This window comes from Lathamus discolor, chromosome 15, assembly GCF_037157495.1.
Source record: "Lathamus discolor isolate bLatDis1 chromosome 15, bLatDis1.hap1, whole genome shotgun sequence".
NCBI lineage: Eukaryota > Metazoa > Chordata > Aves > Psittaciformes > Psittacidae > Lathamus > Lathamus discolor.
The window spans coordinates 8,050,276-8,072,296 of NC_088898.1; the positions used below are offsets into that span (position 1 = coordinate 8,050,276).

The following is a 22,021-nucleotide window of genomic DNA, read 5'->3' on the forward strand; positions in this document are numbered from 1 at the left end:
CCCTGCAGCCTCCTTTTGCACTGAGGCTCCAGCATGAGGAAGGACAGCCTCTGTGAGATGCCCATGAGGTCACAGCGTGGGCTTTACATGGCTGAAGGACATGAGGTTGGATTCATCCACATCACACTCTTGGTGGATGCTGAATGAAGAGGCAGTTTCTCCTCCAGGAGCTTAAGAACCTTTTGCAAAGGATAAATCAATGCAGGGTTTCCTCCAGATGCAGACAAGACCCTGAGGCCTTGACAGCTTCATTATGGGAGGTTGGTGGTCATGGCCATTGGAGGGATGGGATTTGTGGTGTTCTATTGGTGGCGTTTGTCACACAGCCGGTGCTCAGGGCATTGCCACCACTTTGGGAGGGACACAGCAGATATGCAGTGTCCTGTGTGGTGGCAGGAGACAGTCCATGAGGCCAGCATGGGAGCATCCATGTCCTCTCTGCCCCCATGGAGACTCCAGGGTAGTGGTGACAGGGGACATGGTCCTTGCCAAGCACCGAGCTGGTGGCCAGGATTCAGACCATGCAGCTTGAGCTGCTGACTGGGGGAAAGCTTTGCATCCCTGCAGCAAGGAAGGAGGAGGGATGCAGCTCCGGGCAGGCTGGTAACCCTGGAGATGGCTCCGCACTCACCCAGAAGAGAGGGGCTTTGTGCTGCAGCCCCTCTGTGAACACTGGTGCAGTCAGGGCTGTGCTCAACGGCTGCCTCTGTTCACTGACAAATGCCTGGCGCTGGCTTGCTGCCTCTGCAGACCCTTGTTCCTCCCGTGCTGTGGTGCGTGGAGGGAGGAGAAGCAAGAGGTGGTGTTGGGATGGGATGGGGGCTCTGCAGGGAGGACAACCCAGCTGGGCTGCAGAGCCAAAGGTGGCAGGGATGTGATACTGCAGCTTTCTGGCTTGCTGGCAATGGGAGTGCTCTGCTGAGGATGCTGAGCATCATTTCAGGTGGGAGAGGCAGGTGTGATTGTGTACGTGCAGTGCATCTACAGGTCTAAAGGTGTGTGTTTGTAGCCCCGCAGCCCCTGGATTTGGCCCCACCATGGTGCCTTTGTGGCTGGGACATGGCCCTGGCACAGCAGAGCGTCCTTCTGGAATGAGGGTGAATGCAGAGATGCTGCTGTGGAGGAGGGAATCACGGCCACCACTGGGGCTAGCAGTAGGCTAAGCCACAGGTTTGCTCCATCACTGCCAAAGCCCCTCTAACTCCCTGAATAAAAATGCCAATGGCAGCACAGAGCAGCTTCCCTGGGAACACAGGGACCCTGGGAGCATCCTGCTGGGAGGGTGGATTAGGGGGATCTTGCAGGGATCTTATCATCAGGGATCATCTCTGCCCTAACGAGGATAACAGGGTTAGCCTGGTGGTTCATCCCACAGCCCTGGGCACAGGGGCAGCCAGGGAGGCTGTGGGTGCAGCAGGAGACCCTGTCAGGAGCATGGTGCAGTGGGTGACATGGAAGGATGGTTCAGCTTAGATGTAACGAGCTAAAGCCTCGAGCTGTGCTGGTCAGGAGGCAGCAGGAGCTGGAGGGCTCTGTTCCTCTGCACTGTTGGCTTTGCACCATGGCTGTGCCACTGGAGGTGAGGAGCTCGTATGTAGCTTGTGTTAGATTCGCCTCCTTCAGGCATGAGAGAGCTTCAGCGTGGAGCAGCCTTGAGCTGTGGATGCTGATGAAGCCAACGGGCAATGTGAGAAGCCCTTTGTTCAGAAACAGAGGAAGATGTCCACATGCAGAAACCAGGTTGATGTGTCCTTAGCTTGCCCAGTTTCTCCAGGTGAGGCTCTGGATCCTTCTCACCTTCTCAGCTAAGGGCAAGAGTGATGCCTGCAGCACAGCGGGGCCAAAGCTTCTGCCCATGCAGCATCCTGTCACCTTGCATGGCATGGCACCTTTCTCTGCATGGCACTTTGAGCTGAGCTGCCAGTAGTCTCTTCCACCAGGCTCTGTGGGATGAGGGCACAGCAGGGGTGAGGGTGCAGGTGAGATGTGCCTGCTGTGTCTGGGGATGTGTCCTGCTGCTTCAGACAAGGGTTCCATGTTGAGCAGAAACTGGCACAGAGACTCTTTGTTACCTGTTAGTCTAGTGGAAGGTGTCCCTGCCTATGACAGGGGGTTGGAGCTGGATGAGCTTTAAGGTTCCTTCCAACCTGCACTAGTCTGTGGCTCTGATTAGTGATAGCAGTATGGTCTGTGATGAGATTTGGTGTGAGGTAAGGGGAGCAGGGGAGGATGGAGAGCAGTGCTGTGGGTGCTGCTCCCTTCCTGTGGCCTCAGCTCTCCCCTCATCCTTCCATGTACCTGCACTTGTCACATGAATAACATCCTCTGAGCCTCTCTAGGGCTTTGGTGTTGTATTTCCTGCTTCATGCATCTTCTCTATGTAACAGCAGAGGTGTTCTCCCCCTCCCAGTGCTTTTCTTAATAACACAGTGAAGTATAACATGGGACCTCCAGGGCTGAGCACCGGGACCTGCTCTCACTTAAACTGAGCCAGCAGTGATCCCGTCTTTTGGATTATCCAACCCAATTTATGTGTTATGAACGCAAAGCAAGAGGAAGGACCACACACACCTGTGTACTGCGGGCAGGGTGTGGGTTGGTGGCTGCACAAATAGGATGCTCGTCACAGCAGTGTGTAGGTCCTCCCGCAGTAGCTGAACACTGCACGGAGGCGTGTGCAGGACCTGTGGAAACTGCATCCCGTTGTCAGATGTGGTTACTTGAGTGTATTTTGGTCTTAAGCTCAGGCTGAATCCTAACTTAGCCTGAGCAATGCTGAGCGGATAAGGGCACCTGTGTTGGATTTAGTAGCTGTGAACAAAGAGGCTGTTGTTTTGGCTTTTGGGGTTTTGGTTTCTTTTAGCATCTGCTCTTTAGAAAATATGCTTACCCTAAAGAGGCATTAGAGGTATGGGAACCCCTTTTCCTCCCACTTCAAATGGCTTTATAAGGCATTTCTTTGTCCACGGGGATAAGCTTTGCTGGCTCAGCATCGCACCCAGGGAGGATGAGAGACTGAAAGTAACCAAGTAGCTCAGGACGCCAGAGAAGGAGGGTGGATGCTGTTGTGGAGAGAGCAAAAGCTCATGGAAACCTGTAAGAGCACAGCAGGAAACCCCACTGATTGCCTGCTTGTGGTTCTAGATACAGAAAAAGATCCTAAACCATCTGTCCTGAAGAGATGGAGCCCCAGCTCCTCCAATGGACTGCAGTGCTCATCTGATCCTGTGTTGGGAGCCTTCCTATCCAATGGTTAAAGCTCTGCCAAAGGGGTGCCTGTCTCCTTGGAAAACCTGTGGAAAGCTGGTTCCGAGCCCTCCTGGTGAGGGGCTGGTACCTGCGCTCTGGATGGCACTCCCTAGTGTCCCACCTCTCAGCCTGCACCCAGCTGGTGCCACTGTTTGCCCTCTCGAAATCAAGCTCCCACTAAAGCCTCAAGCAGCAGCCGAGGCTGCTGAAACTCCGGGATTGGAGTCGATACAATCAATATTTCTGCAGGTTGATGGAGTTGCTCTTCCCAACACCAAACTGATGGAGCGGTAAACAAACAGCCAGACAAAGTCAGCCCTCCCGCACCATGCGAATGGGATTCGCCACCAGCACCTCCAGTTATTGGGCAACTGGGCTGTTTGGTGCTAACCCCTCTAATGTTTTCCCCTCCTTGCTGTAATCTCTGTCGCAGCAGCTGAGCACAAGCTGGTGCCCCAAGACTCCGGCTTTGCTTCGCAAGCACTTTGGGCCGTCTCTCGTTTGCAGAGCACATATTTGTTATGCAACGAGCACCAGGAATTAATGATCCACAGCAGGGCCGGGGAAACTTGCGTGGTAAGCACCCAAGGAAAAAATAACTTTCCTGGCTTTAAAGCCACTGATGGAGCCATTAGAACCCGTGCTTTCCTGCAGCGAGGCCGCCCCAGCCCCCAGGCACTGCTGAGCCAGAGCAGGGCGAGTGCCACCATCCCTCTCCCAACTCCTTCCCTTCGGAGGAGCAATGTTCCTGCCGCTCCCGTTATGAATCATGAGGTTAGCAGCTTTTGACAGATCATAAATCAGTGCTTCGAAGTCGCTGGGACAAATCCCAGGACATTTAATCTTTAATATTAGACGTGTTTAAGGCAGTGAATATTTCATGAAGGTGCTGTTGCATTTTAGCACATCATTAGCTGTCTCTTCTCCCACTCCCCCTTTCTTTTCTTCTTTTGCTGCCTTTCCTTTTCCAGGCATCTCTTCCTTAAAAATCTCAGCAGTTGAACCCCTTTCTCGCTCCCTCCTGACACTAAAGCTCTTTACTGTAATCCCTGCGAGGCATTTTAAGAACTTGCTTAGGATCCTGATGAGCACACAGGTACCTGCCAGTCTGCATTACCACTATGATGGGGGTACCCCACTCATCCTCTGCAGGTCCCCATCACTGCTGCTGGTGTTCACTGCTCAGCCTGCTGCATCATCAGGCAGGATGGGGAGAGGAGGAGAAGGGTGGGGGGAAACACCAGCAGCAGCTTGTAACAGAAACTCCACGTGCAAATCCAATTAATCTTTTGATTTTGCTGTTTCTTGCTCCGGGTTATGTATTTCTATGGAACGTGGAATCAATTTGGGCCTAGCACGATGGGGTTTCTGGTGCAGGAAATGTCTTTTCTTGCTGTCAATAAGGTGTAACAGGGTGAGACAGCATGCAGAGAGTGGTGGGGAGTGGGGCCGAGAGCCCCTTAGCTGTGGGATGGGGGCATGGTGTGAGTGCCGCCCATGGAGGATGGAGGTCAGGGGGTTTTGCATCCTCTTGTGGGAGTCTGGGCTACAGGAGACCCTGTTGTGCTGTCCTGGTGCGAGATGGCAGGAGCGGAGATGGGAGGTGGATGTGGTCAGGATGGTTTGGGGTCGTCCCTGTTTCCAGAAGAGCGCCAGTTTCTTGCAGCTTTCCACATCTCATCTCCTCCTCAGCATCTCCTGGAGGTTTCGGAAGAGTCCAGAGTGCTCCAGATCCATGGCAATGACCAGGAATGGCTGCGAACAAGCAGAGATGGGCAGGTTGCTGATGTACCTCTGGGGCAGAGAGGTCTCATCTTCTCCTCTTCTCTTACAGGAGAGTGCAGCTGCCATGAAGGTTATGCCCCAGACCCTGTCCATCGCCACTTGTGTGTGCGCAGTGACTGGGGACACAGCGAAGGGTGAGTGGAGATAGGATGCTGTGCTCCCTCTGTCCTGGCTCTCACGTTGGTGAGGAGCCCAGCTCTCCTCCCCACCATCACTGACCCCAAAGACCTAGGACTGGGCTGTGCTGCTTCCCTTGCCAAGTGATGTGCCATGGCTGATCTTTCTCTCTCTGCTTTCCAGGCCATGGCCATACACGACGCTGGAGCGGGGATACGACCTGGTCACAGGAGAGCAGGCGCCAGAGAAGATACTCAGGTGAGTCCGAGGAAGGTTCAGCTTGGCCAGTGAGGACAGCCCAGTGGATGCTGCCTCTTGATCACTCCTGGCTCTGTCTTGTTATGCTGGCTGGGGGACACAAGTGTCGTTTGCATTTGACAGACCTGAAATATGTGTCCATATTCTACAGACAGAGAAGTGTTTCCCTCTCATCCCCATAGCCAGACACAGCAACAGCAAGGACAATGTGCACAGAAAGTCCCCCTGTACTGAAATGAAGAGCTTGATCATTCCCATATTCTCCCTGTCACATCTTTAGGCTGTTCACAGAATCATAGAATCCCAGCCTGGTTTGTGTTGGAAAGGACCTCAAAGCTCATCCAGCTCCAGCCCCCGCCACGGGCAGGGACCCCTTCCACTGGAGCAGCTTGCTCCAAGCCCCTGTGTCCAGCCTGGCCTTGAGCACTGCCAGGGATGGGGCAGCCACAGCTTCTCTGGGCACCCTGTGCCAGCGCCTCCGCACCCTCACAGGGAAGAATCAGCCCTAAACCAGCCTCTCTGCCTTAATTCTAACCTAAATCTCCCTTCTTTTAGCTTACAGCCATTTCTTTCTGTCCTGTCCTGTCCTTACAGGCCCTTGTCCAAATCCCCTCTCCAGGTTTCTTATAGCCCTTTTAGGCACTGAAGCTGCTCTAAGGTCTCCCTGGACCCTTCTCCAGGCTGAACCAGCCCAGCTCTCTCAGCCTGTCTCATTTGTCTTCCAGGACAAGACCAAATGGCTAACTTACACTATGGTGCCACCGCTGCTGTGTCTTCCAAGTGGTCTGATGCAGAAGAGTGGCCACCATTTGCTGTGGACACTCTGTTCCTGTATGACACATTTCTGCTTATATATATTTGTCCTTATATAGGTCCACCTATAGTCTGGGTCAAGGCCTGTGGCTGCCTGTCAGTAAGAGCTTTGTGGTGCCCCCTGTGGAGCTTTCCATCAATCCTCTCGCCAGCTGCAAGACAGATGTTCTGGTGACAGAAGACCCAGCAGATGTCAGGTAGGAAGCAGAGTTCCTCTTTTTCCTCACGCTTGAGTGCCTACACTGCTCTCTAAATTGTTATTGAGGATGCAGCAATTTCCATGATGATAAGTGATTAATTTTGTTCCAATAAGAAATGTGATGTGATAGCTCTCCAGGCTCTTTTGGTCCTGATGGGTCTAGGTTAGGCCTGTGTATATAGCTCTGAATCCTGCCAATCCAGGCAGGTAGATTGGTATGAACCTGTGGCAAGGCGGTTTTGAAGTGACTTGAATCTAACGTCAAATTGGATAGCTTAAATTGATGCATTTACCAGTATGGAGGTGCTGTCATCTTTCAGAAACTCATACGTATATCACATCTATCCAAGTCTTCGTTGTCTGCTGTGGTGCTTGTGAAGAGCCAAGGTCAGACGACTACAAGGTTTCAATTCCTAAGATATTTAGTGTGTATATCCCTCTCCCTCATTAAATTGAGGATGTGACTTGGGTGGCAGGGAGAATCTGTGATCCCCCCTTCCCTTCGTTCGTTCTCAATGCCTTCTCCCATTGACTCAAGACACTATTTCCAGACCTGCCAATCCTTGTCTGTATTATGAATCATTTCCCTGGGTGCCAGCAGCATCCTTATGTCCCTCAGCCCTTTCTGTCTTTTCCCAGAGTGATGGGATGGTGGATTTCCATTCTGTCCCATCATCTTGGCAGGGCTATGGTTGGAGCAAGTGCTTACAAAAGCTATGGTGGAGCCAGGGCTGGCATCCAAGTGGTCCTCACTTCCAAGGGTGTTTCTGGGGCCCGTTGGTGCTGTAGAAAGAGAATGATGGTACATACCCATCACAGTTTGGCTCCCTTCAGAGTGTTGTTTTTCCTGCCTGTGGAAAACTGTTGCTTTCCATATGAGAAGGTGATGGGTCCCCTTGCTTTATGTTAACATTTTCCAAGCCAAAATGCCAGGAGAACATTATTTCTTTCTTGCCTCCTCACATCCTCATTTAAAGTAGCAAAAGTAGAGACTGGGAAGCTTGTTTTCTGCTCCAGCATGGTGATTGTGTCTTAGCACTGATCCTTGTGTCTCGATTGGGATGGATGAATGCCAGGCAGAGGAGGGATGTTTCTGGCATGGAGGCTGTTGCCTGCTCCCCTCATAAATGGAATCTGAGCTGAGAACTCCAGGTATAAATATTGGAGTGACCCAGGTAGAATAAGGGAGAAGAGTTCACGGCTCTTGTATCTTACATACAGGAGATACTGAATTATTAAAACCTTAATAAACGTAATACTAAATATTTGATGTTGAATTATGGAAGGGTTCACAGATACAGTGAAAACTGAAAAGCAATCTATTATTTCTGCATTAGAAATTAAACTACTTCTCAAGCAGGGATCAGGCAGTAAGCTTGCGGTCCGAGCACTCTCGGATGAGTGGAAATCAGGGTGATGCCGCCTGTTCAGGTCCACTGCAGGTGGTGAGCAGGGATGCTGCTGTGTTTGGTGCTCATAGACATTGTGTTGGCTTGTGTCTGTTGTGCTTTCACACAATGAGAAAGGTACTTTAAGAGCTGTCTTGCACCCTCTTCACTTCATCCTCTCTGGACTGAGACAACTCTTGGTAGCTTCTCAAGGGAGTATTAATACAGAAGTTTTGGTGGTTCAGATGTCCAGATGATGACCCCATAATGTCAGACCTACCACTGGAGATGAACACGTGCTATTACGTGGGTGTCCAAACACAGCCATCCCTATTCATGGGAGGGCCTATTCACAGGGATATCCCATTATCTGTCCTTCTATGTTGGCAGCTTGTGCAGCACTTGAGCTCTAACACATCCCCATGTCAAGGGGCAGATCCTGGGCTGCATTACACCAGCTTCAACACGGCCGCATCTCAGCACCTCCAGTGCCCTGTTTGCTGTCCTGTGATGACGCGGTGGCAGCTCAGTCCTGCATTTCTTCTGCGTCTCTAATAACAAGTGTGCTGCATTCCTCCAGACCTTTCATTAGTCTGACACCTCTTGGCACCAGGGTCACTTGTCTTGATGAGTTTAATGGAGGGAAATTGCAGCGAGCCTGGTTTGGAGAAAACAAGTGATGAAGTCTTTACAGCTCGGAGGGTTAAAGGTTCAAACGTGGTCTTGTGTTTTTATGAAGGTGCTTGATGCTGTGGCAGAGCAGGTAGGGCTCTGCCTTTCAGCAGCTCCCTGGAGAGGGATGCTGTTCTCCATGGTGCTGTTCTGAGTGTGTTTAACTGCTGAGCAGTGCAATGACATGTACCAGTGCTGTATTGGATGGGAATGAAGGGTCCATACCTCCTCCTGCTGCAGCCAAGTAGAGAAACTTCCTACAGACAGGAGCCAAAAGGCCTACTGCAAACATCCTGTCAGGGATGCTCCTGCATGTGCTGGGGCTTGAGTGGGATGGGACTTTGCATGCAGAACTTGGTGATGGAGGTTTTAGGGCTGTGCATCATAAATTAAGCATGAGGGTGCTTAGAGTCAATGAAACTTGTATGTATAATTGATCAGTAGCCATAGAGCATCCCCTTCTCGACCCTGGACTCTGATTCTCCACACGATGATCACGTCACACATCTGGGATCATGGCAGCCACACTCATGGCGATGTCTTTGCTCATAGGAGGTTGGCCAGCAGTGCTGAAGGGCTCTCCCCATGCTGGGGAGCCTCTGGTTTGGGCTGGAGGTCAGGTCCCAGCCTGGGCAGCTTGTCCCAGCTGCACATCCCCTGCCAGGGCAAGAAATACCTCCAATTCCCACCTTTTCTCGCTTGTTTTCCAGATCCCTCTTTGTTTCCCATTCCTTATTGCTCCTGCCTTCTCCCTTACCTGTATTTTGCCCATAACCTGGTGGTAAACACAGTAATCCATATGTATTTTAAACAAATTGCTGTTAGGTGTTTAATCCATCCCACTGGCCTTCCCTGGACTCTTTGCCACCTCTCTTTGGCCCTTTAGGAGGTACTGCTTTTCCTGTGAGACCAGGAATCACTATAATTGTGGCAGTTTATGCTGTTCAGCTCACAGGGAGAACCTGCATCCCTGGGTCCCACCACTGCCAGAACTGAGCATCCCTGCAGGGGATAGTAAAAGCATCCCTGCAGGGAGATAATAGGAACATCCCTGCAGGGGACAGTGAAAGCATCCCTGCAGGGGGTAATAGAAGCATCCCTCCAAGGGATAATAGAGGCATCCCTTTGGGCAGAGCTGGCTGCTGGGGACCGAGAGGAGAGATAACCTGGGAAGCAGCGAGTGGCTGTAGCAAATGCTGGTCCTGGTTCATGGTGCCACCTTCTCTGCCGAAGTTGCTAGTTCCTGGTGAGCAGTTATAAATCAGAGGCACGAGCCTCAGCTGCTGCCTGACATGACATACAGCTCTATCGTTATGGCAACCATAGAAACAAATAAAAGCCTTGCCTTTGCTTGACAAGCCTTTGAGATGTCCTGATGGAGAGAAAAGTGTTCAGCGGCAGAATGAATTCTCTTGAACTCGCTGTCGATTCATCTTCGTTTTGCTCCCAAGTGAGCCCCTTTGCTCTCGGAATTCTTTGCTCAAGTACAATCAACTGGATTTTTTTATGGGGTTTTATATTTGTTTGTTACTTCATTTCCAGTTCTCTTGGTGGCGGAGCTCTGTGTCCGTATGCATCCTGTCTAGTGTTGAAGATGCATTCCTTCTGTGTCTGTATGCATCCTGTCTCCTGTCGAGAACAGGAGCTGGGCTTTTGCTCCTTGCCTGTGGCTCTGCCTGGCTCGGCCATGCCATGTCTTACAGGGGTTTGCAGTGTTTTGCAGTGATTTGGGTACTCATGATTTACTAGTGAGTGCTGAGAATGGTGGCGTGAGGCTGCCTGTAAGTGAAGGAGGATGAAAAGTAAGGTGGATGAGAAAGGCAAAGGGAATCTGGGCCAGGAGAAGAGAAGCAGCTTTGCTGTGGCCACACTGCAGCAGCAGCAGCAGAGCTCATCTGCCCTGCACCTTATCTGCAGGAGTGCAGGAGAATGGATGCTGCTGCAGGTGAGCATCACTGAGGCTCAGGAGTTGGGCTGGGCTGGTCCCCAGGGGCACCTTGCTGGTGGGGACACATATCACCCACTCTTCTTGACATTCAGTGCAGGAGATGCTGTCTGAACTTGGTCTTTTTTTTCCCCCTTTTCTTTGCACCAGACCAGGCTGTGATTTCTGGATGCTCAATGCAGGAGGAAGCCCCTTTCTTGGGCTGTTCCTCAGTGGGTACCTGGGTTGCTGCCTGCGCTTGCTGTTTTGGTGCCAATAAAATGCCTGTGAGCGGAGGCAGTCAGTGATGAATAGATGGCTTCAAAGATGAAGCAAATTGATCGTTGCATCACCAGGCACAACTTACTCATTTCTGAGTAATTCATTACCTTGGACATCACAGCGACACTGTCATCCCCATGGATAACATCCCTGCTGCTCTGGCGTGGGCTTCTTAGCACCCTAACACACTATCAGCTAGCAAAATGTGGTGGAGAAGCAGGTTGCAGTGCTTACACTGGGATAAAGGCAGCCTTTGGCCTCATCCTCTGGAGGGTAAGGACAGATGCTTTACATAGAAGCAGCCATCAGCCCCTGCGCTGCATCTGTCAACTTAGCATCATCCTCACTGCTTATTGGGATTTTTCCTGCTCCCTGCATCCCACTTTGATTTATGAGAGTAGGTAAGAAGCATCAGGTGCATCTCACTTGGCTGTGAGGTGACTAAATGGAGACAGAATCTTGTAGCAGCTGCCGAAGGGTGTGAGCAGTGGAATGAGAGGAATTACGTGAGTGATATGATGGGGAAATAGGGGTGGAAAGGAAATCTTGAGCTGAAATCACCCAGGGAGTATCTAAGGTAGGTTAGAATTGAAATGTGGATCACCCAGCACCGCTGGGAGGCTGGAGGGACCTCCCTGCCCTCACCTTGTCTCTTCCTGGTCCATCACCAGCTGTGGGTGATTTTTCATGCTTAGGATCCAAGGGACATTTCAGCCCTCCTAAATATATATATAGGTTAATAGCTCCTTCTATGGTAACGCTGAGTTTAACTCTCTCTGTGCTCTGAACCCACTGCGGTTGTGAGGTCTTAATGCTGGGCCATAGAGCTGCCCAGGGAATGATGAAACCTCTTAGGGATGCAGTGGGTGTGAATTTGGACCTGGCTCTCAGATCCATCGTAGGGAGCAATAGCTACAAGTTTGGCAGCTGAGCAATTGCTGTTCCTCTCATCACGGTGCCTCAGAGCCCAGGAGGGAAAAACAACTCAAAGAATGAACAGATTTTGTTTGTATTTTTATTGAGACAATTATGAAAGCCCCAACGCCCACCAAATACACAGATGCCGTCTCATCCCCAGATTTCTTTTAAAGTATCTGGGATCTCCCATCACAACAAAGGGGTCGGCAGTGGTCTCTGTCTGCCCCCGATGTGCTGCTGTAGCTGTGTGTCCAGCCAGCCAGCCACTGGAGCAGGATCCTGCCAGCACTGAGACAAGCAGTGAGCACAGAGGGCTTGGAGAGGGGACTTGAAACCACTGTGCTGCTGTGTGTGCTTAGCTGAAAGGCTGATGCAAGGCAGCAAAATCAAACCTTGGCTTTCTTCAATGAAAGGAGCTCTCCCATCCTTGTTTGATGGTGTTATTTGTTTTGCTGTCCCTGCCTTTGCTTTCTGTTAAATATCGGCTCGATCATGCTTTGTAGCTGCCTGTTCAAAGAGCAGCCCCGTGGCCCCTCTGTTTATACAGCCTCTCTCTCCTATTTTTCCTCAATTACATTTTTTCCCTCACTATTTGAGTTTTATTACCTTTGCTTTGTGTGCATCTCCTGCCTGTGATGGGGACTACAAGGTCTGCAGGCAGGAAAGGGACCAGGTTCATCTCCTGGCCCTGTCTCTGTGGCAGCATGCAGCTGGGACAGTGGGGACCAGTGCCAGGCTTGGAACAGGGAACTTCTGCTCTCCTCCTCTTCTTCCTTCCGTGCTGGGGAGGGGGCTGCGGTGCTTTTGGTGGGGCTGGAGACAGCGGTGTCATGCCAGCACTGTGGGGCCTGGGGAAGGATGCTCAGTGTCCCTGCCCTCTCTCAGCAACTTTGTCCTTAAGGCCCTGAGATGCTCCAGGATAGGGTGGGATAATGGCCCCAGTCCCATGTGGATGCACAGCTATCCTTCGGCTTCATTATGCAACTCTGGGGATGTGGTCCCATGCTAATTTCTTTAGCTATTTCTTAATGCAGCTTAGTGGAAATAGCTAGCACCATCCACCAACCACTTCTGGTGAGATTTCACTTGCCTAAAACTTGCCTGGCATGGACCGGGTCTGCTCCTCTTTCGTTGTTTTCATTTCCTGTACCTAACATTGGATCAATTCACTCAAATGGGAATGCAGGTGGACATGAACAGGGCAGCTTTGTCCTTTTGCATTAAGGACACCGTGAGAAGACACCATTCCTTGCAAGCTTGGAAAGGACTCTTGAGGAAGAAGTTTATTTTCATGGGGATTTTGGGATTGCTGAAGGGAAGAGAAGGGTGACAAGTTGCTGCAGATGAGCACTGTTCCCCCCGTGGAGGGACAAGGAGGTCAGCTCTGTGCCAACCAGACACAACCACTGGGCAAAGCTCCCATTCACCTTCCATGCAGGGCAAGCAGTTGCCTGCTGCAGCAGCGACCACATGAGCTGCTGAACCCGCAAGCCAGGGCTGCTGCACTCTCCAAAGACAAATGAAGTTCATTAGTTTCAGCTCCTGCTCCTGAGCAGCGGGGACCGGGGTGATGTTTCCATCAGCTCCAATGGACTCGGTACAGTGCCCCACCGCCACGGCTGCTGCTCCCGCAGGATTTGCTCCATTCCGGGATGTCACCCCAGCTCCTGGGGTGATTTATTAGGACAAAATGCCCTCTATTCCTGCTATTGGCCTTGGGATAGACAAGAGAGCCGTTGGTGCAGTGCTTTCCAGGCAGCTCATGCTGTGCTGGTCCTTCTCACTCCATGCAGTTTCCAGAGGCAGGAGGGATGCTCTGCAGGCTCTCTCTGCTCCCCTGACCACCAAAGGAGGAAAAACAGCTCAAAATGAGGTTAGAAGCACCAATATGCTCAGTGCATGGTTTAAAATCAGTGTTGCACAGTGCAGGGGATGGCGTTTCCTGTCTGGTGTTGGCTCAGCACCTTTCTGTGCTTTGCAACCAGACTGCGGTCAAATCATCTGCCCTGTGCCTCTGCCCTGCCCAGGTTTTGCATCATTGCTCCTTTCCATCTCTTTAGTTGTTGCTTACTCAGCTTCTTCTCTGCATTAGGTGTTTATAAGCATCTGCGAGGTCTTTTTCTGGTCTCCCCAAATGGGACTTCTGGCAGCAGAGTGAAAAGCAAAAGCTTTCCCTACTTTTCCTTGTTTAAAGCCAGAGGTCCAGTGGGTGGTGATGTTTTCCGAGCACTACACCAGAGTGTGTTAAGCAGAGTTTTGTTTTGAAGGACTAAATCAAAGAGAGTTTTGGAAGCAGGGCTGGGGAGCGAGCGGGGAGGGGGGAAAAATGAGCAAAATCAAGAAAATTAGGTGAAGCCTTGCAAAAAAATAATCCCATCTTGGGAATTGCCCTGCTTTCACTGCCTGAAGAATTACTGTGCCATAATCAGTTCAGCTCTAGACGTTTCCTGCGGTGGTTTTGATATAATGAGGTGCTATTGGCAGCAACCAAGTGCCTTTTATCATAACGCAGATGGGTGCAGTTAAGGACCCGCTGCCACACTGTGCTGCAGGCTCCGGCGGGGCTGAGCAGCGCTGGTGCTGCCAGGGGTGCAGGCAGGGAATCATAGAATGGTTTGGGTTGGAAAAGACCTTAGGATCATCCAGTTCCAGCCCCTGCCATGGGCAGGGACACCTTCCACTTGACCATGTTGCCCAAGGCTCTGTCCAACCTGGCTTTGAACACTGACAGGGATGTGCCAGGCCTTGAACACAACCACTTCTCTGGGCACCCTGTGCCAGCACCTCAGCGCTCTCCCAGGGCAGAACTTCTTCCTTATCTCCAACCTGAACTTACGCTGTTTCAGTCCGATCCCCTCACCCCTTGCCCTATCACTGCAGTCACTGATGAAAAGCCCCTGTCCAGCATCCATGTAACCCCCTTTCAGACACTGGAAACTGCTCTGAGGTCTCCACGCAGCTTCTCTTATCCAGGGATGGAGGGATGGCGATGTCAGTGTTCATGGACCACACAGCCCTCATATATTCCATATAGCACATGTTTCACCTTCTCTGGAGGAAATGGGAGTGCTATTGAGCAGGCATTGGAGGGGAGGCACATGATGGGGTGAAGAGCCCCCGGTTGCACTGGGGCATGTCCAGTTCTGCTGGCACTGGGTTTGGAGTGAGAACATGTTCATGTCTCCTGCAAACAGGAGATCTGGCTGTTGCACTGCAGTTCCTCATAGCATCACACAGCCAGGTTGCTCAGTGTTGTTTTGCCTTATATTTAAGGCAAAACTGCCTCAGGCTGGGGTATTATCCCTGATGCTGCTCACCCTCCTGGCTGGTGGCTCTGTGTCGGATGTCCCCTGTCACTGCCTCTCCACGTCCATCCCTGCTGGGCTCTCTCCCAGCAGCAGCTCACTGGGAGCTGTGCTGAACCCAGCAGAACAGACAATTAAACACCGGATAGTACTTCCCTACTGCTGCGGAGGGCTTAAAATGACATAAATGAAGAAGCTGAGAGTTAAAGCAGGATACTGTGTAAATATGCACTGAGCTTTTGTGGTGAGAAGTCTCTTTATTCAGTTCAGTTCAGTCTACATTCCCTTTTTAGTTGGTTTATTTTAATCAGTGCATATCAAACACAGACAGGCCAGAGCTGGAGATGTTCGCCCTGAAGTGCTGGATTCAGATCCAGGTTGGAGCCATAGCTGAGTAGTTTATAAAGGGCTAATGGTAACGTTGTGGGTGGTTTAATAAAGGGCTCCTTAATGGATAGAGTTCAAGGGTTGAATATGCTGTTTATCCACACAGACATGATCTACAGGTGTAATAGGTCCCTGATGTGTATTAGGGCTCATCTGCCTAAGGGAACGCTGTGGAGCATCTGTTCTGTACTCCCTCCCCAGAGGAATGCCCTGAAAAACCCCTTGGAGTTTATCCACCACGAAGCTCTTGATCTCAGCCCCCCCTTTATTCCCAACTGGAGCAGCTGCAGCAGGTACCTGGAGTAAAGTCCCAAAGCTCTGACCTCTCCTCTGTGCTGTGAGACTCTGACCTATGTTGGCAACGTAGAGTTGCCACAGGGCCCTGGCAAAGTCAGTCCCATGTCCTCTGCCGCAGCTCCAGCACTGCCAGGAGCTGCTGTGGTCCCTCCTGCCCGTATTCCAGCAGCACCATAAGCGTGTCCATGTCTGCTCCGTGTGTCTTCACCTGCAGTGCTAGCAGTGCTGCTGCTCTGAAAGGACTCCTTGCTCTTGCAGATGTAGCTGCAGAAGGCAGAGGGGGATGTGCTTGTGCAGGGGGGCTTTGCCACTCAAACTGGCCCCATGGCTCAGGTGGAACAGTTTCTGTGTGTGCTCATCCCTGCTTTTGAAGCAGGGATATGTGTGTCAGCTTTTAGTGGCATGTGTGTACCTGCAAGCTCTCACGTGATGGTGCAGCTCCTTGATGCCCAGGGGAGATGGTGTTAGTTGGGACATCGGTCCTGGACCCTGACACCTCCTTGCTGACCACTGCTCCTCTCTGTCTTAGTTCCCCTGTTATGAAGTCAAGCCTTCTTAAAGCCTGACTTGGCCAAGACACTGTTTGCAGGCAGATGGCTTTGGCATTGGGGGTTGCATTGAGCATGGCCCCATAAGACTGGCTCTTGCTCTCTGAGACAGGCAATGGGAGCCTGAATGATTAGAGTATTCACATCCTTTGGCTCTGACACGGGCAGACTTTGCTGCCAGACTCCTCCATCCTCCAAGAGGAGCACTAGTGCAAATACCAGATAGGATCAGTCCCCAAAGGGCCTGAGAAATGTTACTGAATGTTCCCTGTTGCATCTTCCAGCGCAGCTGAAAGGCTGCTTTTGTACAGTGTCTAAGCCACCTCGTAGTTTCATGTCAATCCTTATCCATGGTCACTTTACTAATTTCCCTGCATCACTATGAAGTTATCAGCTGAAATCCAGACAGATCATGTGTTTCTCTTGCCTTAAACCCAACAACCAAATTCTCTTATCACAGAAAGATAAGGGGTCGATCTGATACGCTTCAATCCACAAGTAGACACAGACTGGGGACGGGGACCAGCGCATCTGACAGGAGCTGACACTGCCTATAGGCATATCCAAGAGCTTCATCCAGCTTCAAACCCTCCTTGACTCAGCCCATCCCAAAGCTCCCTGTGTCCCCCTCCAATACAGAGCCCTCCTTGCCTTCCCTATAGCCACCCAAGAGGGAGGGATCCCTGCCTTGTCCCCGTGACAAAATCAATACCAACGGGCTTCCATTAATATTCTGGGAATGGCAGGGAAGATTGACTGCCTCATTAGCAGGCATGGTGTGAAACTCTGACGATAATTAACAACTCAACGCTCTTATTTGCTGGCCTATCACAGAAGTATTCCATCAAAAATGTAATTTGCTCGACGCTCCCATTTACCATAAAGAGAATATTCCTTCAAAGTTTTAAATAGACTAATTAAGAGGGAAGAAATACAAGGGGGGGGGAATTAGTAACAGTATAGTTTTAATGGGGAATTACTGGAGCGTATTAATAATGCAATAACCATTTTTAACAGCTGTCTGTCACTTTGTGGGCCGGGGTAATTAAATTAGGCACTAAAGGGTTAGTCAAATTAGGTGGTGGCAGAGTGGCACCGGGGCTAACGAAGGCAAGTCAGGCTTAATGCTCTGACACACCGCTGTGGTTTAAGCCTGGCTGGTAACTCGGAGCCATGCAGCCACTTGCATGCTCCCTTCTTCCCCCCCTGCTCTTGGAGGGATGGGGAGGAGAATGGAAAGGATGTAAATCCCATGGGTTGAGATAAGAGCAGTCCAGTAACTGAAGTATAATGCAAACTACTACTACTAATACTACTAGTAGTAATGCTACTAATACTAACACTAATAATGATAAGGGAAATAACATGGGGAGAGGATATAAAACTAAAAGGGAAAAAGAAAAAACAATAAACACAAGCGATGCCCAGTACAATTGCTTCAGCATTTCATTGCTGATGCTTTCAGCATCAGTAATGGCTGATACCCAGCCCGACCCGAGCAGTGATCTGCGCCTTCTGGATAACTCCCCCCCCCTCACTTTCTATCATGGGCATAGTGTGCTGTGGTATGGAATACCCCTTTGGATAGTCTGGATCAGGTGTCCTGTCTCTGCTTCCTTCTGGCTTCCCGTGCCCCTCCTTCCTGGCAGAGCATGAGACTGAACAGTCCTTGATCGGAGTAAGCATTACTTAGTACACTGATGTTTTAGTTGTTGCTATCAGCGCTGTTCTCAGGCCAAAGCCAAAACCACAGCACTGCACCAGCTACTAAGAAGGAGAAAAATGCTACTGCTGAACACACACAGAGGAGTTGATGCTGAAAGAGGGGGAGATGCTGTTGTTCAGGGCAAGATCCCTCTGAGGGAGAGAGTGGGAACCCCTGGTCACCCCAGGCACCAGCATCTCCTCTCCTTGGTTTAGATGAGCCCATTGTGTGGGTGATGCCACAGAGCTCTGTGTTAGCAAAGGCTGGGTTGTCTCCAGGAAAATAATAATAAGAAAGAGTCTTACCTGAGCATGAGCATGGCCCAGGGTGGCCTCTGTGATGTCTGCTTCAGCCTGATGCTGCTCAGGTTTTCAATCTCTTTCCGAGAGCCAGAAGGCAGCTATGCAGGGGCTTTGTGGTTGTTTCTTTCAAGGCTTTCATATTCTGTGGGTTTCAGTCTTGCATTCCGCTTTCCTCCACCCCTTCACCCCCTCTGAAATGAATCGTAGTTAATTTTGGATGGTTCTGAGCCTGAAAACGCATCTTTCTTGCCACCAGCCTGTTAAAAAATGTATTTACAGCTCCATAAAGCAAAGCCAGCTGTCAAGGTAACATCCTGCGGCTCCCGTGTGTTCGGGGCGGAGAGGAAGGGTTTGGAGAGGTACTTGCTTGGTGATCACAATGAAGGTTTTAAGCCCAATGGCGAGGTTTTTGGCTGGGAACATCATTGTGTCCAGCCCAGGGAGGTGCTCAATGGAAGCACAGTGCCTGAGGGGCATGGGGTGCTTGGGTACAGGGGTTGTTGCTGTAATTCCCTTTCCTTCTCCCTTCTGTAGATCAGGATGGGGATGCAGGCCTCTGTGTCTGGGTGGGAAAGGATTGCTCCTTCCAGTGTGTTTTTTGGAGATTTCAGGTATTTTCTTCATTTTGTATGGAAATAGAACCTTTTCTGTAGCGCTCTGTAAGGAAAAACGAATCAACACAAAGCGTGACCAAAGGCCAGGTACCAAACAAAGCCATGGCTGGGGTGTTTGGGGGTTCAGAGCTCTCTGAAACCGTGCAGAGCAAGGACATACATTTCCATGTATTGGCTAAATGTCTGGGCTTTCCTGGGCAATTTTCTCACTCTGATAATGCATTTTCTTGCTCTCGAGATTTGCAAGTGATAGAGGTGATGGCAAAGCCTGAGCGGTGCCCTGGGAATTTTCCATTTTCACGAATCAGTTGGAGTGGTTTTGTGTAATTCCTTCTCCTGTCACCCCCATTTGAAATCTGTGTTGAGCACAGAGTCACCCCTACTTGCCTGCAGTGCCTGGGACTTTCTGTGCTCTTTTTACATCTGTTTACATCACTTTAAATCTGTTAAGATAGATGTGAAACTACCAGTTGCTTTAACTGGATGTCTCGGGGGTATAATCTGCCCCACATGCCTCATAGGGGTCAAATACCCACTGGAAGCAGCTCTGGTTCAGCTGTTGGCTCCTCAGCTTGCCTCAAGAGGAGCATCTCATGAGGAGGGGAATGATAAACCCCATCAAACCCACCGAAACACCTCAATATCCCCAAATCTGCAAAAAGCCCCATTTTCCCCACCCATTTTTCAGCCCAGGTGGGCACTCAGGCAGAGGCAGGCCCTCCTCTTACTCACGTGCTGGAGAATTACAAGCCATATAGATTATTTTAATGGCTGTATTACTTCCAACTGTGCCTTCACCATCTGTTCTTCCCCAATTACAGATGCAAAAACCCAGCATGTTTCTCCATTCTGGCAGTAGAGGATGAAATATAAGCATTGTAAAAGGGTGTATTTTCTCCCCGCAATGTAGTTAGTACCTGGGATATTTTGCTCATATTCTCACCCACATTGGTTGGGATGCTCTGCCTGGTCCCTCCTGATCCCGATGCTGGGATTCATGGTGGCAGAGGGGCTGTTTATAAAGGGAAGGGGCTGATGTGCTACATGATTTATCCAAGCCATGTGGGGCAGCTGAATTATTAACACTGACCAAGTATCTAAGTGCTACAAAACTCAACAAGAACCTCTTACCTCCGGCACAACGATAAACAGGATTGAAGCATGGTGGGAGGGAGGGAGTTAAGACAGGACATCAAAGACTTGGATTCCATCAAGTAAATCATACCATTGCTTCACTAAAAGAGCCTCTAAATGTTTTATTAGGGATTTTCAACAACTACCAAAATTAAGATGGAAGGGATGAATTATTGAAACGGAGATTAACTAAACTAGCCTCTGAATTAAACATGAAAAGCACCTATCGGGAGCAGTGTGGCCATGGTGTGCTGCAGGCATCCGGGTCCTTCACCTGGGCAGGGTGGAGGTGGCCTGGAGAGGCCCTGGAGAAGGGATGGAGAGCAGCAAGCAGCTCTGCTGCATTGGCAGGGCATGGAGAAGCTGGCTGCAGGGTCGGGAGAGCAGTAGGTATCAAGGAGAGGTTTCTGCCTTGGGGAGGTGCAGGGTAAAAAGATGTGAGGAGGAGCAAAGGAATTAATGTTGGCCCTCTGTTAAAAAGTGCAGGCTATGTGGGAACCAAAAGGTGATTTGCCTGAAGTACTCGAGGACCTGAACATTCTTTTGCTATGTGCTAGCCTGGTGTTACCAGCTCAGAGCCACGTGAGGCAGGAGAGGGATAGATACCTGAACCTGCTGCACTGGGTTTGATGCGCACAGCATCAAATAAGGGCAAGGAGGGTTTATAGGGGCTGGAGAGCCCCCAGGCTGGGAGTGAGGAGTGCTCCTATGGTCCCTTCCACCAGCTCACCTGGGAGGATGGGATGTGGTTTGGATGGTGTCAACAGCTGGACACATCTGGTGCTGCCCCCACCAGGGCAGGGGCTCTGTCCATGCCTTTACATGGTTCAGGCATGTTGTTCTACCCCCAGCAAGCAATTTCAGTGTCTTATGCTGTATTTCTTCCACCTATCAAATAGAGACAATATATTAATCCCTTCCTGTGTGGCTGTGTGAATTGAATTTGCTGTTTGAGTTCCTTGGCAGCACGATCTGTCCTTATGTTGCACATGCAGGGCTACAGCAGCTGATGAAAGTAAAGCACAGGCAAGAACAGGAGGTGAAGAGATGCTCTTGTCTTTGGCTGGTTTCATTCCAGCCCGCAGGAGGGTGGGAGTTTCCTCTCCAGGTGCTAAGCACAAAATGTAGTGGAATTCCTATTTGTTTGTTCTCCTTCTCTTTCTCCTTCTCTTTCTTCTTCAAAGCTCTTCCTTGTAAGTCTACAGTCAAACTCCTGCGAGTGCCAGTGGTAGTACAGCTGCTGGGAACAACTCACAGCATCTACAGTAGTACTGCTTTAAGGTGCACTCTGATAGAACAAGTGGAGGCTTCATTCATAACAATGATAAAACACTATCTTGCTGTTCTGTGCTGCTTTTAATCTTCACAACTCAAAGGAGCATTAATTAACTTCATGGCACGGTGGGAGGTAGGAAGCTGTTGTTGTCCCTGTTTTACAGATGAGGAGCTGGGAGAATTGACACATCCTGCACGTTGCCCATGGTTGTGCAGGAATTCAGCATCCGAGTCTGCAGCTGGTCCCAAAATGCCAGCTCCCAAACTGGGGCATTATCACTGGGAGCACTCCGCTCCTCTCCTGTTGCAGAGCAGACTCTTAAGAGTGTTGCTTTAAGCTGAGTTTTGAGTTGGACAGATAGGGGTGAATACTGCCCAGGTCAAATCAGAGACTCCTGATGTTTATTAGGCCGGAATCTGAAAGCAAGTTCATTGTTCTCAGGCCAGCAGTCAGATGGCATTTGAGCTTTGCAGTGCCCCTTCCATTGGGAATAAAACTTGGAAGCACAAGTTAAGCTCATGTTTTATGATCCCCCTTTTTGCAAATACATACACAGGACGTATTTGGGTGAAATGGTAAAAAACACAACCGCCAACTCTTTTCTTGCTCTTAAATCCGCAGCTTTGCCTCTGTGGCGAGCTCTGCCTCCAAAAAGACTCTTTTGTCCAAGGTCACTTTTGCAGAAGCTTATTTCTGCCGTTGGGGTGGGATCAGACCTCTCATGCCCCCCATCTCCCCTGAGAGCCTATGCAATGTTCACAGCTCCCATTCGTACCCATGGGCTCTGATGATGCTCCCCTCAGATCTTCTTCCAGTGCTCCGTGCCCTGGCAGAGGTGGTTTGTGTTG

The 22,021-nt window shown here is 50.4% G+C and overlaps 1 protein-coding gene across 6 annotated transcripts in view; it reads left to right on the forward strand.

The window, feature by feature from the left end:
- ASTN2 (astrotactin 2) overlaps positions 1-22,021 on the forward strand; it is a 340,921-nt gene that overhangs the window by 151,699 nt on the left and 167,201 nt on the right. For all 6 annotated transcript variants that reach the window (XM_065695849.1, XM_065695846.1, XM_065695847.1 and 3 more), the window contains 3 exons: positions 5,084-5,168; positions 5,335-5,409; positions 6,282-6,419. In XM_065695849.1, the coding sequence (XP_065551921.1) occupies positions 5,084-5,168; positions 5,335-5,409; positions 6,282-6,419 (298 nt within the window). The remainder of the gene's footprint in view (positions 1-5,083; positions 5,169-5,334; positions 5,410-6,281; positions 6,420-22,021) is intronic.